General features: G+C 42.9%; 1 protein-coding gene across 1 annotated transcript in view; it reads right to left on the minus strand.

Moving 5' to 3' along the window:
• Positions 1–5,600: 5,600 nt before the first annotated feature.
• DAPK3 (death associated protein kinase 3) overlaps positions 5,601–18,729 on the minus strand; it is a 35,916-nt gene continuing 22,787 nt past the window's right edge. Inside the window, exons 6-8 of the mRNA XM_040324062.1 lie at positions 16,708–16,860; positions 9,851–9,896; positions 5,601–7,111 (exon numbers count right to left, since the gene is read on the minus strand). Coding sequence (XP_040179996.1) covers positions 6,578–7,111; positions 9,851–9,896; positions 16,708–16,860 — 733 coding nt within the window. The 3' untranslated portion in view covers positions 5,601–6,577. The remainder of the gene's footprint in view (positions 7,112–9,850; positions 9,897–16,707; positions 16,861–18,729) is intronic.

An 18,729-nucleotide genomic window follows, 5' to 3' on the forward strand; every position in this document is an offset into this window, starting at 1 on the left:
AGATAAACACCCACCTCAACTATCGGTCGGAAGGTGACATAGGGGCACTCCAGCAGGGGGGTGATTTATTGCCCAGTGAGTGTGTCTAAAATAACCTTAATGCTGGTAAACGATAACTCTGCCACCTAGAATTTAAGGGCTTAAAGTGTATGTGGGACAACTCAAACTGGGATACAGAAACCATATACTCAGAGGCTAAACCATTAGGTTTAAAAGAGCTGGGGAGTAAATAATACTGCAAGGCGCCCCTAAATTCTCCAAACTGGGGAAGCGAAGAAGAGCCTTAAAAACAACATGAAAGGGGCTACGAGGGGCACTGCCCCAAAGACCCCTAAGAACAGCACAGCAACTAGTACGATTAAGCAATACATGACTCAGGAGGGGAGTCCAGGAATTAAGAAAATTGAAAAAAATAGTGGGGTTAAAGAAGGAGGATCAGACCACTCAAATGCTGACATAACAATGGAAAGTGAACAAGAGATCAGTAGACTGGATGAGCAAAGAACAGACACACAAATCCCAACGAAAGGGGAAATGAATGAGATGCTAATGAGACTAGAAAACGCAATAAAGGCAGAAATTAACCTCCTTACAACCGCACACCGTCAAATGACGGCGGGCGGAATACCTTATTGTTCTGACAGGACGTCATATGACAGATCAGTCACCCCCCCCCCTACAGTTAGAACACTCACTAGGCTACACATTTAACCCCTTCCCCGCCCCCTAGTGGTTAACCCATTCCCTGCCAGTCACATTTATACAGTAATCAATGCATATTTATAGCACTGTTCACTGTATAAATGTGAATGGTCCAAAAAATGTGTCAAAAGTGTCCGCTATAAAGCTGCAGTCCCAAAAAAAAAAATTTATACGCAGATCGCCACCATTCCTAGAAAAAAAAAAAAAAAAACAACAAACACAAAAAAAAAAAAAATTATAATTATGTCCCCTATTTTGTAGGCAATATAACTTTTGCGCAAACCAGTCACTATACGGTTATTGCGATTTTTTCTTTTTACCAATAATATGTAGAAGAAAACGTATCGGCCTAAACTGAGATAAAAAAAAAAATTGTTTTAAAAAAAAATGGGATATTATAGCAAAAAGTAAAAAAGTGTTTTTTTTCAAAATTTACGCTCTTTGTTTATAGCGCAAAAAATAAAAAAATCGCGAGGGGTGGGAAAAACACAGCAAACCAGGCTTCACCCCAAACAAACCAGAGTTCCTCAACGGAGGAACTTCAACCTTAAACTGCCGCCTGTAAAACCTTGCGGCCAAAGGAGGCATCCGAAGATGCACTCAACTCCACCTTATACAATTTTGAGAAGGTGTGGATTAACGACCAGGTCGCTGCCTTACAATCTGTAAGACAGACGCTTGATGACGGAAAGCCCAAGAGGCACCAATCGCCCTGGTCGAATGCGCCGAAACCTGAAAGGGAGGCGCCCGCCCCTTTAGGGCATAGGACTGGAGCACGACTTGTCTGATCCATCTCAAAATGGTGGCCGACGAGACCGCCAGACCTTTTTAGGACTAGTCACCAAAACGAACAGTGAGTCCGACCTCCGAAACTGAGCCGTAGCAGACAAGTACACCCGTAGGTTTCGAACCACGTCCCAGGAATGTAAAGTGGTCTCCCTCAGTTTTTCAGCTGAGGGCATAAGGATGGAAGAACAATGTCCTCATTAAATGTGAAAGGCCGAAACAACTTTTGGAAGGAATGATGGTTGCGGAGGCAGCACCACCTTATCCTTATGGATTACTAAGTAGGGAGCCTCGCAAGACAAGGCCGCCAGTTCAGATACTCGTCTGACCGAAGTAATTGCCACCAGAAAAAAAAACCTTCTGAGACAGAGTCAACAAGAGGATCTTCCGAATGTCCTCAAACGAAGCTTCTTGAAGCGCCAAAAGAACTAAATTCAAGTCCCATGGAGGTAGCGGAGGATGCACAGGAGGGGCCACATGCTGGACCCCCTGCACAAACGTACTCACCAGGGAGTGCGACGCCAAGGGTCGCTGAAAGTAGACAGCTAGAGCAGAGATCTAACTCTTCACCGTACTCCAGGCTAGAGCCTGATCCACTGCACGCTGTAAAAACAGCAAAATTCGGGACGCCACGTTTGTACGGGGGTGCCACTTCATCTCTTTACACATAGAGATATAGGCCTTCCATGTACGATGGTAAATCTTTCGTGAAGTGGACTTCCGTGCCCGTAGCATGGCAGAAATCACCGGGCCCGACAGGTCTCGGTCCTTCAACACCTGGCTCTCAACAGCCATGCCGTCAAAGCCAGCACATGTAAAGCAGGGTGAAAGATAGGACCTTGTGACAGAAGGTCTTCTCTCAGGGGTGGACGCCAGAGAACGTCTGCCACCAGACGCACCAGGTCCGCGTACCAGGGATGGCGCGGCCAATCCGGGGCGATTAGGATTGCCGGTATCCCCTCGGCTTCCACCCTGCGTAGCAGGCGAGAAAGACGCTGCAGGGGAGGGAAGGCGTATATATATTAGGCAGTAGACCCCAAGGCGTTACCAGCGCGTCTGACGCGTCCGCCCACGGATCCCTCGATCTGGTCACAAATCATGACACCTTCCGTTTGAGACGGGACGCTAGTAGGTCCACGTCTGGAGTGCCCCATTTCTGGCACAAAGCCTGAAACACTTCCGGGTGTAGCGACCATTCTCCTTGGTCCAGCTTTTGGCGACTTAGATATTCGGCTTGCCAATTCAACACCCCCGGAATGTACACCGCCGACCGAGCTGGAACGTAGCGTCCGGCCCACCGGAGGATGTGCGCGACTTCCGTTGCTGCAGCCGAGCTTCGTGTGCCCCCCTGATTGACGCATGCCACGGCTGTAGCGTTGTCGGACTGGATTCTGACCGGTCGGCCTTGTAGGCCCAGAGACCACTTGGAGAGACACACTTGATCGCTCGGAGCTCCAGTACATTGATCGGAAGATGGGACTCCTGAGTCCAATGCCCCTGGGCTGACTGGGCACCCCAGACACCCCCCCAGCCGGAGAGGCTGGCATCCGTTGTGATCACTGTCCAGTGACACGGCAGAAACGATTTCCCGGTCCGGAGCACCGGAGACGTCAGCCACCACACTAGGGAGGACTTGGTCAGTCGACTCACCCAAATCTGGTAATCCAGAGACAATGTAACTCGAGTGTGGAATTGGGCATACGGCACTGCCTCAAAAGAGGCCACCATCAGTCCCAGTACTCTCATGTAAACGCGAAGCGACGCCCATTTCTGGGTCACCAACCGCTGCACCACAGAGTGCAGAGTCTGCAACTTCTCTGCTGGGAGGAAAACTTTTGCCTCCGAAGAATCCAGGACCAACCCTAGATACTCCAGCCGCTGAGACGGTACCAGTACTGACTTCTGGATATTCAGCAGCCAACCAAATTTTCGGAGGGTCTGACAGGTGATAGACACATTCTCTTCTAACTCTGAGCTTGAGGAAGCTCTCAGAAGAAGGTCGTCCAGGTATCCCACGATAGCGCTGCCGCAACAGGGCCAGAATCGGGGCGAGCACCTTGGTAAAAACCTGCAGTGCCGAGGCCAGTCCGAACGGGAAAGCCACAATTTGAAAGTGGTCCTCTCCGATCGCAAAACGCAGAATCTCTGGGGTTTTGCACATATGGGGATGTGCAGGTACGCGTCCTTGATGGCCAAGCACGCTAGGAAAACCCCCTGATGGAGCGCTATTACTGAGCGCATAGAATCCATCCTGAACTTGTGTACTTTGACAAAGCAATTGAGGGCCCTGGGGTCCAGGACTGGACGGACCCCGTCCTCTTGGGGATTACAAACAGATTGGGGTAAAACCCCTGAAAACTTTCCTGTGCGGGAACCGGCACAATCACTCCTCTGACCAGCAGATCCTGGACAGCCCCTGACAGATCCTTCAGGCGACCCGGAGGAAGCCGGAGGTTGGAGGGGAAAAATCTGTTTGGCGGACAAGAGAGAATTTCTATCTTGTACCCTGAGGAAACTACTTCGCAAACCAAATGGTCGGAAAGAAGAGACCTCCACCGAAACATTATAACTATGGACAAGCCAATAACGGAAGAAAAAAATAAGTAGAGCGTTAAAAAATTCAGCAGCAGAGAAAAGCCCAGGCCCCGACGGGTTTACAGCTTTCTTATTCAAAAATGTTTGTAATATTCTGATCCCTAGACTGTGTCAATACATGAATGGGCTGGGATTCGAATATGAAATGAGCAGGGAAGCCCTAGCAGCTACTATAACGGTAATTACGAAGGAGGGGAAAGATGGTACGCTCTGTTCCGGATACAGGTCTATATCAGTACTGTCTCAAGTAGTGGAGTGGGCCAAAGATAAACAAGAAAAAAGATGGGTAAAAATCGAAAATCCAAGACACAACTGGGAAGTTTAATATGGAACCCCCCGCAGTATAGAACACTAAATGTTAATACTCACGTTTTAACACTGAACGCATTAAGAATATGGGATAGGCTGCCCAAACAAATGGATATAGGGACTATAACTTATAGATCTAAATGAAAATGAATATTTTGTACCTGGAAAAAAATTGTGGGAGGGAATTAGGGAATTGGATTATAAAAGATAAAGTACAATTAAGGAAAAAAAAAAGAAAAAAAGGAGAATCATTTCACTTCAGGAGTTAAAATCTAAAGAAGAATTAATAATAATGGATGGGTGGCGGTATCGCCAGCTTAGCCACTTTGTACAGAACTTACCCCAGCCTTTAAGGACAGGGGAAGAGCTTACACCGATGGAACAGCTCTGTACAGCAGAAAGAGCAAAAAGGTGCCATTTCAAAACTTTATAAAATTACTGCTGAAGGTGAAAAGGTTAGGCCTGATAAAAGATATCACTAGGAGGGAGATGGAAAAAGACCCATGGGCAGTTCTATTTCATGGAGAAGAGGCAATAAAAGGTTATAAAAAGTCATTGACCCCTCATTTATTAAATGGGGCCAAAAGGCTGATCCCCCAAAAAAATGGCAGGAGGTGGAAAGCCCACAAATATGGGAATAGATAGACTCGGTGGAGGAAACATATAGGATGGAGGAGTTGAAGTATAGTGTTGAAGAGGAAAAAATAGGTTTCAAAGACAAATGGAAAAACTGGAAAGATTTCAAGAAAACATGGAGCTATGCGGAAAATCTGAGAGTAACGGGATAAGAGGATAAATGGGAAGCAAGGTAAAACTGCCAAAATGAGAAGATCGTGAGTCATAAGGGAAGGAGGGGGGGTTTGTTGGAGGTTTTCTAAAATGTTGTATGTATGGATATATGTCTTTAGCTGGCCTTTATTGGACCTATAAAGGCCATTTGGTTTCCAATTTTGATAAAATAAAACAAAATGAAAGCACAAAAGAAAACCACAAATGATGCGAAACCAGTGCAGAGACGAGTGAAGCAAATAAACCATGAGCAAGTCTCTTGTTTTGGTGGAGTCTGAAGTGGTAATAAAAAAACAAAAAAACAAACAAACACACTTATAGGGGCAACTGTCACATATTTTATAATAATTATTTTTGCACAATTTTATTATAGGTGGCGTCCGTCAACAATTTTTGATACAATATTATTAGCCAACAACCAGTCTCTAATCTCACTTTATTTTTATCAAGTGTTTTAACTCAAAAAGTGACAAAAAAAACATTACAGATATATATATAAAATTAATATTATTTTTTTTTTAATAAATATACACAACAGGGAAAAACGTGATGACTGGTCCTCCAAGATGAATGAAAACAGAATCCTTAAAAGAATGGAAAACAAAGCATTTTTCAGAATGAATATAAAATAGCGCATGAACTCTTACCTAAAAGCCAAACTCCTGTGCTGTTAAAAAGAAACCTGAAAGGTAAAAGATTTGTAAACTTTTTATTGCTGTTTTTATCATGGGTCCTGTGGGAGATTTCTGCTCAGTTCCAGTTTGACAGTTGTCAAAACACAAAGGGAGAGAAAATCTCCTTACTTTCAAAGTTACTAAAACAGGAAGTAAGGGGAAATCCTCCCAAAAGGGAACAAGCAGCAATAAAAACATATGTTGCTTTAGAGGGGAGGAAAGTTTAGAACTTCTGTAAGTAATGTATTGCGGTCTGTGTTCTCAGGTTGATCACCCCCTCATGTCCATCTAGAAATCTATTTTATGGAAACAGCAAACCCGACACAGGTTCTAACCTTCTTTAAGCCACTCTACCTAAATAAAATAAAAAAAAAAATAGTAAGACTCAAATCTACTGAAGTACAAGTAAAAAAAAAAAAAAAAAAAAAAAGTTTAGAAGCCCATTCCTTACTAAGCCAGCAACCCCAATTTAGTCCTTGCTGCACAGTACCTGCAAAATACCTCAACTTTTATGTCACTTTCTTTTCTCCCAAATCTTAGTTCAAACACTTACTTGCTCATAACTTTCACTTCTCTATGGAATCATACAACATCCTTATACAGGTAAAATGTAGCAGATATGATAACAGTCTGTGTGGGTGAACAAAATATAGCGTTTCCAAAGCCGATTCTAGTTAGCCTTATCTAAATGAGAAGGGGCAGCCGTGTCCCTACAGGCAAGCCTAGCACACACCCCTAAGACCTTCATCTTCTGGCCTCTCCATTGTTTTAAGAAGATCTTCGACAAAGCTCATCTCTGCACTGACCTGGGCAGCCAGTGCTTCATATCTATTTTCTAGACGTCCCATTCTTCTCTTCAAGCCATTCACAACAAGCATTGCACTCCTTATATCTTCTTGAACCTGAGAACGTTGCCCTTCACCACGCTGCATCTCCTGCCTTAGTCCCATCAGTTGCCGTGTTACACCTTCCTGCTCTTCCCGATACCAGCTTTCTTTTTCCTCATAAATGGAATGTAGGGCACAAAGATCCTCACGGGAGGTATTCTGGCTTTTCTGCAGCTCTCGCAATGCATCCTCAGCTGCACCCAATTCCTCCAGCACATGACTGAATCTTTCAAAGTTCACATAAGTGTTATTAGGAGGCATGCTTGAGTGGGATTTAATTGTGTACTCCTTCAGTCTTGTCGTCTTCAATCTCCGGCGCTCAGGGCGTTTTCCACTATCTTCATGGCGCACGTTCCTGCGTCTTATTGCCTGATGAGGAAGAGAGCAATACTCATTTTAGTTTCTTATTAGTACAATCTACAATTCTACTAATGTAAATTCATATTGACCAACTGTGGAGCTAGAGATTCACCATCAGGACTCTGCTTGCTGGTTAATGAGCACCAAAAGGTTAGCAACTAAGCAAATACTTATGATGCACATATGATCATTCAATAAAGCAATATATGATGAGGAAATATTACATCATAGGACTTCAATGTTGAAGGACATACACAGAGGGAATTCGTAAAATGGATACAGCAAGTTGAAAAAAAAAAAAAAAAAAAAAAAAAAAATAGAAAAACCTCCATTTTCACAACTGTTGATCCAGAGGAAGGCAACACACTTCAAAACCTTCAGTACCCATTTCTGTAAGGCTAAATAGATATTCATATTGCCAAACCTACTTCAAGGATGCAATCCTTCAGTGCTGTATTCCACTAAAGTTTAACAGAAATATACATACATTCCAGGGTGTGGTACTGTAAAGCAGATTTCCAGATCCAGGTTTGCAATACCTGCCAAATAATGTTCCTGTCATCTGCTTGTTTCAGTTAGGAGTACATCTGACACCACCAAGTGGGGCCAACAAAACTGGCGTTTGGGGCCATGCTAAAAATGCGTCCCCATGCTAAAATTCACTTGGGGAGGACTCGTGGATCATACTGGAGATTACTTTTTAAATCACACACACATTTTTTACTTGCATATTTACTGACTCTTTCTAGCCTCTTGCGATCTGAAATTATCCACACTATTTATATTACATTTGGGCAATAGGATGCAATCTATGCAACGTATCAGTATGACATCCTTTATAGTATACAGCTAACATTCTTCTGGACATGGTTTGGCACGCTTCCTGGGTTGGCTACGTCTGTTCTGTCTACAATTTCCTTAATTTAGACTCGCCTTTATAACAGATGAAAATTATGTGATGGTTTACATACTTTTCATATGTTGTAGTAATTCTGATCTGCTCTAATTATTGAAACAAGCAAATGGCATGAGAACTATGTGGCAGGTTCTTCAAAAAAGAATTTAGCTGCTGTGCTCTTATATGTTACCACCAATCTGTTTTACCAACCATACATGGGAATGAGTGGATGTCTGTTAAATTTCAGTGGAAGACTGAATGACTGCATCCTTGGAGTAGGTTTGGACTCCCTATGCAGTCTTACACACACACACACACACACACACACACACACACACACATTGTGCAATAACATGCGATACCAATGCATGGAGGCAGACGCAAGTTATGTCAGCAGTAAAAAGGTGTGTCTCTAACCAAGGCTCTATATAGACACTGATTAATAAACCATTTTTGGGGATGAACTTTATTAAACAGGATCGATATGTCTCCACTTGGAAGATAAGTTATCTATGTGGGTTACAAACTCTCCCAGCTATATAGGGGAGACAGAGGCCATTTTTTGCTATTAATGGGTGTACCATGGTCTTTCATGCATGTTGTTTCAAAATTGTTGGGGCAATAAAATAATGTAAAGAGCACTATACATACATTTGTAAAAACTAAATTTATAATTTTGCATTGTTACTTTATAGCTTGGTACACTGGTTTATTATTTTTCTTAATAACTGCAGACTAGCCACCATCATTATACTGCCGCAGGATGGCTCCCCTGGGCAAGTAGTCGTAACTGTAGCACTAGGGGGCACGCATGCGCCCCCGAGGCAGGATGATGAAGCCGATGCGCCTGCCCGGAGGTCGCGATGTCTGCCAGGCACCCACAATTGCTCCTGAGAGAGACAGAAAGGAGGTCCATCAATGTAAATAGACAGATCTCCGTTATGTCAGGGGTGAGGAGACCGATCGTTGTTCCTAAGCAGTAGGGACAACTGATCAGTCTCCTCCCTCAGGCAGTCCCATCCCCCCACAGTTAGAAACACTCCCTAGGTAAAACATTTAACCCCTTGATCACCCCAAGTGTTAACTCCTTCACTGCCAATGACATTTATACAGTAATCAGTGGCTATTTTTAGCACTGATCGCTGTATAAATGTCAATGGTCCAAAATTGGCCTGATCATTAAGAGGGAAAATCTTCCGGGGCTTAAGTGGTTAAGGTAATAATTCCTCACAGTCCAGACTTTTTTTTTGTAGACATTTTTTGTTTGATGATAGCCTTTGTTGTATTACATTTTAAAAATGACCAAAAAATTACTTTTGCTTATATACTAAAGATTTTATTGTATGAATTTTCTGAATTAAAAATGTATTTATGGTATGTTTTTTTTTTTTTTTTTTTTTTTTTTTTTGATGTAATGGATGCAAAGTCAAATTCACAAACATGGATTTCGCTGTTTTTTTTCCCCCCTCTCCTTAAAATACAGCTACCTTCTGGCTCGTGTTAGCAGTGAATTTCTATAAAGAATTTATGGAGTGCCTTTTAATATTGGCACACCCACAGGGCAAGGGAATGGCAGTTGTCAGGGTTAAGTATTGAAGTCAGCTGCTTGTAAAATAAGGAAACTAGTCTCGAAGATGCGCGCAGAGAAGGGACTTCTAGATAACAAAAAGGTAAAAAAAAAAAAAATAAAAAAAAAGAAAGAAGAAGGAGGCATCTTGTGGTAGCTACTTTTAGACACATTTTGCTTTCAATTAAAAAAAACACAAAAACAAAAAACACCCCACACACAGAATTAAAGGCATTATAAAAATAAAAACTCTTCAGACTATAAACCTTCAGTTCATGCTCACCTTAATCCATGAATGTTCTAAGCTCTCATCAATTGTCATCCGTTTCCTGAAACAATAATCATATGGGTAATTAACTAAACTGAATTTAATCTGTATTTACTTCAAAACATTCAGTCATGTGCTTGAGAGGTTTCTATTTGATACTTTAGTAAACCATTATAAAAATTGATTTTGTCCCAAAGAAGTAAAATCTAAAGATAAATTCAAGCAAAATTATAATTTATCACTTAAAAAAGGCAAGGGACAAAGCCCTTCTATACAGTGGCTTTGTTTTTCAATTCTGTGGTTACCAGTCATTTGTTGTATTAAAAGGCTCTGTCCTTGAGCTTGCAGATATGTGGGTGAGGTAGTCTCAAAACATTTGTAGCTGCCTAAAGGCTCATACACACAGTCAGACATCCAACAAACTTTTCCTTGGATTTTTTTCCTAATTGATTTGTCCGGCCACACCCATAGCATACACACAGTCAGACTTTTCTGCAAACTTTTCTAAAACTTTCCTAACATCACGTGTTTTTTTTGCCATTTTCTGCTCTTTACCGCCACCCTTTGGTTAACTTCTGCTATTGTTTGTTGCTTTCTGGTCCCTGCTAAAAAAAAAGGTACTCGCTTACAGATAGCTAAAAAGATCAATGGTGTCAGTGGGCACCAATTGGACAAGCAGACATTGCTCATGGAACTCCTAGCAACGCCTGGAGGAACCCTATGGTTCCATGGTACCCTGGCTGAGAAACCTTGACTGGTAGCATGCTGTAGCCCAGGGTTTGACAAATTTGCTTGGAATCTAGGAGCCAGCTAAAAAAGTTAGGAGCCAGAAAACGTGCCCGCTCACGCACAGAAGCAAACGCATTTGTGAGTAGCCTGCATATGTAAACGGTATTTAAACCACACATGTGAGGTATCGCCGCAATCGATAGAGCGAGAGCAATAATTCTAGCCCTAGACCTTCTCTGTAACTCAAAACATGCAACCTGTAGCATTTTTTAAACGTCGCCTATGGAGATTTTAAAGGGTAAAAGTTTGTCGCCATTGCACGAGCGGACGCAATTTTGAAGTGCGACATGTTGGGTATCAATTTACTCGGCGTAACATCATCTTTCACAATATTAAAAAATTGGGCTGACTTTACAGGTGTCTTGTTTTTTAATTTAAAAAAGTGTGCTTGCAAGGCCGCTGCACAAATACGGTGTGACAGAAAGTATTGCAACAATCACCATTTTATTCTCTAGGGTGTTAGAATAAAAAAAATATATAATAATGTTTGGGGGCTCCAATTAGAGGGAAGGAGATGGCAGTGAAAACACAATGAAAAACACATTCGAATTGCTGGATTGCTGTTTTACTTGTAATGCCAACAGCCACCACAAGATGGCGCACCACAAGATCACAGAAGGAAGCTTAGGCCTGCAGAAGGCCGCGGCCTCAATCACCATCCGGCGCGGGCCGGATATCGTAGCGGGGGAGGTGGGGGCGCACGGAGACACATGTCTTTGTGCGCCCCCACCTCCCCTGCCGCGCGATCACAGCAGGCCAGCGCCGGCCGGTAATTGAGGCCGCGGCTTTGCGGCCTTCTACAGGCCTAAGCTTCCCCGGGCGCCAGGTCACTATTTCTTCTCGCAATTGCGACCGGGCGCCCGGATTTTGTCGAGCCCTGCTGTACTCTTTTCTTGGTGTTTATTACAAGACACAGAATAAAGCATTCTGGATCCAATGGATCATTCTGCCATCTTCAAGGTATTTGACACTGGCAAACAAAGCTGTAAGAACAGCCTATATAACCCCTCCCACTCCCAGCATGCCTCAGTTTTGTTAGCAAACAACAGTTGAAGTGAATTATGAGAACAGAAGGGGAGGACCCACATCCTGTAAGGTACTTTTACAAGAACAGGATTTTACAAGCGAAAGACAAAAATCGTATTTCCTAATCAAAGGACACATAAGTATTATAGAGCCAATGTAATGTACAAAAACTGTCCAACTGAGGGGTAGGAAACAGAACAAAAAAGACTAACAGGCCCAAAAGAAAAAAAAAAAAAAACTGACTGACTAACAGAGGCAGCTCAACAGAACCCACGGAACCACCTGAAGGGACTTACAACCAAAGTCTAGGCTAGCTGAGGCCTGCACATCCAACATAACTACTCCAAGTGTGATCAGAAGACCAGGTGGAAGATTTTTTTTTAATCTAAAACAGGATTAATGATGCTGAAAAGCCCAAGAAGCACTAATTGATCTGGCAACGTTTGTCTCTTAAAGGGGTTGTAAAGGTTTGTTTTTTATTTTCTAAATAGGTTCCTTTAAGCTAGTGCATTGTTGGTTCACTTACCTTTTCCTTTGATTTCCCTTCTAAATGTTTTTTTTTCTTTGTTTGAATTTCTCACTTCCTGTTCCTCCTCAGTAAGGTGTTCAGTAAGCTGTTCTAAATGACTTTCCACCGCTCGGATGATGGTGGAAAGCTTACTGAGGAGAAACAGGAAGTGAGAATTTCAAACAAAGAAAAAAAATATTTAGAAGGGAAATCGAAGGAAAAGGTAAGTGAACCAACAATGCACTAGCTTAAAGGAACCGATTTAGAAAATAAAAGACGAACCTTTACAACCCCTTTAAGCATGAACGAACATTTGTCAAATCCACTGGTGGCCATTAGGAAACACTACATCTCTGCCTGTGAGCCAATACTTGTACTGAGAGTATTGCATCTTACATTTTGTATGACCTGCTTAGCAATAACAGGTCACACAATTCTGGTGAGAGTTCCGTTTGCATATACGTAGGTATGGACACTGGAGGTGAAGTGCACATATTTTGCCAAGTGTTGACTTCACACACTAATGTTTCTTTCACTTATATGATTTGGCACATATGCATTGGTTTAAATCTTGATGTTAAATTTTAGTTAATATATTGCATTTGTTAAATTATGTATATCCTACACAGGACTGGCTGCAACAGGGAATGTACTGGAAAAATCTTAACTTGTGAATGGCTCTCTAGGGAACCAGGCTAGTTCCCTTAGAAGCATCCGACACAGGCAGCTCCAGATCTAGGCATGTATGGACTGCATCAATAAGGATGGAAATTATATCCTTTTCTGCAGACTGATACTCAATGTATTAATCAGGACCACGAGGAGTGATGCAATTATCTGTGTCAAAGTCTTTAGGGGTGATGGTGGTAGTCCTTCTGAACTGCTAGCCGAGTGGAAGCTGGTCAGGACCAACAATCTCCTGCCTTTACACCTATTATCCACCATGTATATGTATGTTAGGAAATCACTCTAAGGGTACTGCCTGCTGTGCCACTAAATGTGATCATCACTTAAAGCAGCAGAAAGATCAAGTAAGAATAGTGGCAGTGGTGTCAAGTGGTGGTGGTGAGGAGGAGTGAGCGAGCGAGCCAATTCTGCGCGCTAAACTAAATTTTGTTAAGCCTACTGTGCATGTACACAGCAATCTCCAATGCTGTGTACGTGCACAGTAGGCTCAACTAAATTTTGGGTACGCAAACTCAGTGTTGTGCCCAGGCCCAAGGCAGGGTAATAGATAAAAACAAAATGGTTGCAGTCATCAGTTTTCACTGTTTAAGAGTGACACAGTCACTGCTGTTACCAAGTTAACCCCTTTAGCACACCTAGGCTCCCATAAGAATGCAAGATCCTGGCTTACCACAGATGTCTTCTACCACTTGGCAACCAACAACTGGAATAAATCATTCCCAATAAAAACATGGGGATTTTAAAAGCCAATTGGTAGAAAGGTGGTGATGTTGCTCCCCCAGGTTATATGCCTTCTGGATGGGCATACCCCCCTAAGGGGTTTTCAGGAATAGGTTTCCCCAGACATGTGGATCAAAACTCTAGACCTGTAAAAGCACTCTGCCGCGGTCTAATTGCATGGAGTGCATAGGTGGGTGTCTCTAGTGGAGTCCAGTGCTTAAAAGGCACAATACAGGCTGGCCCCACATCTTCATCTCGATCGGGATAATCCCTCCCGCTCCCAGCAATGCACTTTTTTTTAGCATATAATCAGTTAAAAAAAAAAAAAAAAAAAAACACACTAGTCAAGTCAAAAATTATTTTTCTTTATCGTACAGTACAGAACAGAGGCCATTTTTTTATCTTGACCAGGGAACACCCCCAAACGATACAACAGGGAGGTAGGCAATACAGCAAACAAAGCCAATAGGCCCAAAACAAAGGAAAGATGTTCCCAATTCAATGAGAAGCTTGAACATCCTTAAAGCCGAAGATTAGCGACTAAAATCAGTCAGGTTAGCCTCAACAGGGAAAGGAGATTTCCCATTCTTCAAGGCATAGGCCTTAGCGACAGCCTGCCTAATTCACCTAGAGTTTGGGGGGGGGGGGGGGGGGGGGAGATGCAGGACAGCCCTTGCAATACCCTGCAGAACAGAATAAAAGGAATCTGAGGTTCAGAAGGACACAGTGGCTGAGGGGGGGGGGGAAAAAAGTGAATACTACAACTAAACAATGTAGCGAGATCTCTCGTGTTCTTTGGAGCAGGACAATGTTCTGATTAAGGTGGAAGGAGGAAACCACCTTACGGAGCAATAAGGCTCATGGCCTTAAAACCACCTCTTTATGAAGAAAAAGGAAGGGTTTCTTAGAGAATAAGGCTGCGAGATCCGAGACCAGTCTTGCTGTTGTAATAGCAAGATAATAGTAATACGCAATAGCAGAATGAAAAAAACTATACTTACAAGTGAGGAAGAATCCAGAATAGGGTCAAAATCGAGACTTCTTTAAAAGGCCAACAGAACCAAATTAAGACCCCAAAAGGCGAGACATATGTATGAACAAGGGGAGCAATGTGAGCAACCTCTTAAAATTCTTTACCAGAGAATAAGTAGTCAGCGGTCTCCAAGAGAATGGCCAATGCAGAGACTGGACCAGTCAGGGTACTCAAGGCCAAACGTTGCTCAAGCCCAAATTAGAGGAAGGACAAGATACATCCTACACAAATCATCATTAGAATAGTGGTTCTCAACCCCTGTCCTCGGGACCCGCTAACAGGCCAGATTTTAAAGTATTATAATGGGGAGATGCAGACTAGAATACTGCAATTACTGAGCAGGATTTGAGATATCACCTGTGATCTATTTTAGTCATCTCTCAAAACTGGCCTGTTAGTGGGTCCTGAGGACAGGAGTGGAGAACCACTGGTCTAAGGTGATATAGCCATGTCTTGGACCATGCAAAGTAAGCCTTCAAAGTGTGATTATAAAACTTGACAGGTCGATCTTCTAGCTTTAAAGCAGTGCAAGGTCACAATAAAGCCTGGTACCCTCATGTAAAATCAGACCACAGGAAGCTGTTTGGAGCGCAGGGTCTGGACATGAGCTTTGAGGGTCAACACTTATTCCTTGGGTAGAAACACCTGGGCTTGGGTTGTGTCAAAGACTACTCCAAGTGGTGGGTTGAATCAAACGCAGACCTATGTAGGTTGAGAATAAACCTACATAGGTTGAGTCCAAAGCACTAAAGCTCCCGTTTTGTCCCCACACTACAGCCACCTGTGTTGGGGCGGAGTGATCTTTAAAAAAAAAAAAAAAGGGTCACACAAATATCCAACAATGTGGATTCACCAAGAGCACTGCAGCACCAGAATCAGGACAATTACTTGATTATGGGAATGGAAATGGAGTGGGAATGGAAAGACCAAAGTGAAGAGCTTTGCTGCTTGACCACTGCAAAACACAGAAACTGCTGATGCTGGTGGGGGGGGGGGGGGGGGGGGGATATGGACATGCAACCTTCATGTCCATTTATGCTAAAAATTCGACTTGTTGCAGTGATGCAATAACAGACCGGCCCAATTCCATCTAGAATTTTTGTCAAGAAGGTGTTGCTCCCTGTGTGTTGGCCTGTCCACTATTCCCATTTGTCTGCCCGACATCCTCCATGAGTGTGAGGGAACTTCTGTAGTGTACTCGTAACCTTAATCAGTGCAGAGGCTGATGACTTGGAGCAGGAGTGCAGATGTACTGTGTTCTTTGCTCCTCAAAAAGTGACACAGGTTATGGTTGCGACAGACCATTTTAGAAAGTGACGCACACTAGGCCATGGCAGCAATAAACATCTCTGGAACAAACCTGCAGATCAGAAGTCAGAGCTCTTAATCTGCAGACTTAGCTGACGACTAATGTGAATCCGCAGGAGCCTTAAGCGTTTTGGCTAAAAACGCTGCTTAAAGTCCTTGCAACAAGTGGTGCTCTCATTCAGGATGTGCAGTAGCTCTCTCCATTGCATACACATTGTCTAGCATTGTCATACATGTCGTCTTTATCTGAACTGTCCTCATCAGGAATGGGCTTGGGCATGTTCAGGATCCCAACTGCCCGATCCTGCCAGGAAGCCATCACTGCACACCGCTAATCACAGGCAGTGAGACATTTCCCATTCTGCAGCTACACAGATCGAGAAAGGTCTCACTGCTTGCGATTAGCAATGTATGCTTCCTGGCGGGATCCCAAACACGCCAAAGCCCATCTCTAGTCCTTATCACTACAACACAGGCAGTATTGATTCTGTAGTCCATTAGTGGATCAATTAGACTCCTTGAGAGAACAGAGGGAAGATTGCACAAGAAAGTTCTGAGTGTTTGACCTAATGACAGGTATTTGCTTTTGCTCTTATCGAAAAATATTACAAAAGCACTAAAACCAATAAATGAAACCAAAAAAATCTTTGTTAGGGTGATGAGTGTTGGGGGGTGCATTTTACCATCTTTACCTTGGGCAATAATGGACGTTGTCCTGGAACTAAATGATCATGTCAGCAAATGAGAAATATATATATATATATATTATAATATAAACTTTTTTTTTTTTAAACTACTCACTTGGGATCTTTGACCAGTAATCTTCGGATAAAATCTTTTGCAAGTTCGCTTGTATTGCTAAAATATTCCTCATCAAAATCATAATTAACACCAGAGATATTGGTCAACGTTTCCTGCTTTGTCTCTCCTAAGAAGGGAGATGCTCCACTCAGGCTGGTAGAGGAAATAGAAAAAAAACACTTCAATAAATCAAATGTCACATTAAGTACTTTGTCCCTTTATACTAAGAACAGGAAACAAAATGTGCAATAAAGCTCACTCTCATGCATTTTCCAATTCTAATCAGTAAGAGACAAGGTTTTTTCCCCCCTCGAACTGATACACACACACACACACACACACACACACACACACACACCTGGTCATATTATGCCCGCATTGAATGGATTTTTGCTAGAGCAAATACTTTCCCTGGAAAAAACTAATGGTCAAATATATATTCCAGACAGCGTGTCAGGGGAAACCAAGGTAATGGTTGGTAGATTAAAAAAAAACAAAAAAAAAACGGTGGCAAATTAAAACTGGCTTGGGGACCTTTATAGCAATATGAATTGTAATCCACATCAATCCCCTAGATACCTGTGTATCAGCTGTATGAATTCATTTTTCACCAAACAATTAGTACACAATATTTGTAGCACTTTCTATACCCATAGATAACAACCATACTCCGGATGTAGAAAAAAAAAAAAAAAAAAAAGGAGCGCAACAACCTCAGTGGCACCACATTTTAACTCCATACCCTCAAAATATGTTTTCCGACGTGGCCCTGTAACCCTTTTGGCAGCACAGGCATGTAAACAAACACATGGCTGCTATAGCAGCTGGGATTTGGTTTACATTTTGGCTCTCGGTTATGTAACAGAAGGGAATAAGGCAGCTGGGTGTCCGAGACCTCCATGTCGGGTGTCTGGATGGGGAGCTTTAAATCCCGACTTCTCTGGCTATAGGAGAAGATGACCGAGCACAGTCATTGCGCTATAAGCTTCAACAGAATGCAGAGGAGACATTTGAACATTGTAGCATAGAGTTTTGACAAGGCATGGCTTGGGAAAACATTTTAAACCACAAATAAGAGCCACTATGAGTAAATATCTGCATATCAACAGGGTGCTTGAGATACAGTGGGGAAAATAATTATTTGATCCCCTGCAGATTTTGTGAGTTTTCCCACCAGAAATGAAAGGTCTATTTTAAATGATAGGGACAGAATATCAACCAAAAATCCAGAAAAAAAAAAAAAAAAAAAAACACATGATACAAATGTTATAAATGGAGTTGCAGTTCAGTGAGTAATACATAAGTATTTAATCTCCAAGCAAAACATTAGTACTTGGTGGAGAAACCCTTGTTGGCAAGCACAGGTAAGATGTATCTTGGTTACCAGGTTTTTACACATCTCCGGAGGGATTTTGGTCCACTCTAATTTCTTAGGCCCCTTTCACACTGGGGCGAGAGGTGCGGTGGCGGTATAGCGCCGCTATTTTTAGTGGCTCTATACCGTCGGAATTGCGGCGGTATTCGGCCGATAGCGGTGCGGTTTTAACCCCCACTATCGGCCGAAAAAGGGTTAATATCACCCGCAATGCACCTCTGCAGAGGCGCATTGCCAGCGGTATAGCCACGGTGTCCCATTGTTTCAATAGGAAGGAGCGGTAAACACACCACTCCTCTCACTGATCCAAAGATGCTGCTGGTAGGACTTTTGGAGCGGTTCCACCAGCGCATCGCCTCAGTGTGAAAGCACTCAGGCTTCCACACTGAGACTGCAGGGCAGGAGTTTTTCAGGCGGTATTTAGGCGCCATTTTTAGCACTAAACCGCCTGAAAAACTCCTCAGTGTGAAAGGGGTCTTAAGGTTTATTGGCTGTCGCTTGGCAACTCCAAGTTTCAGCTCCCTCCATTAATGTTTATAGGATTAAGGTCTGGAGACTGGCTGGGCCACTCCATGACCTTAATGTGCGTCTTCTTGAGCCACTCCTTTGTTGCCGGAAGACCCATCCATGACCCTTCTTCAGTGTTC

The sequence above is a fragment of the Rana temporaria genome, chromosome 1, assembly GCF_905171775.1.
Source record: "Rana temporaria chromosome 1, aRanTem1.1, whole genome shotgun sequence".
Lineage (NCBI taxonomy): Eukaryota > Metazoa > Chordata > Amphibia > Anura > Ranidae > Rana > Rana temporaria.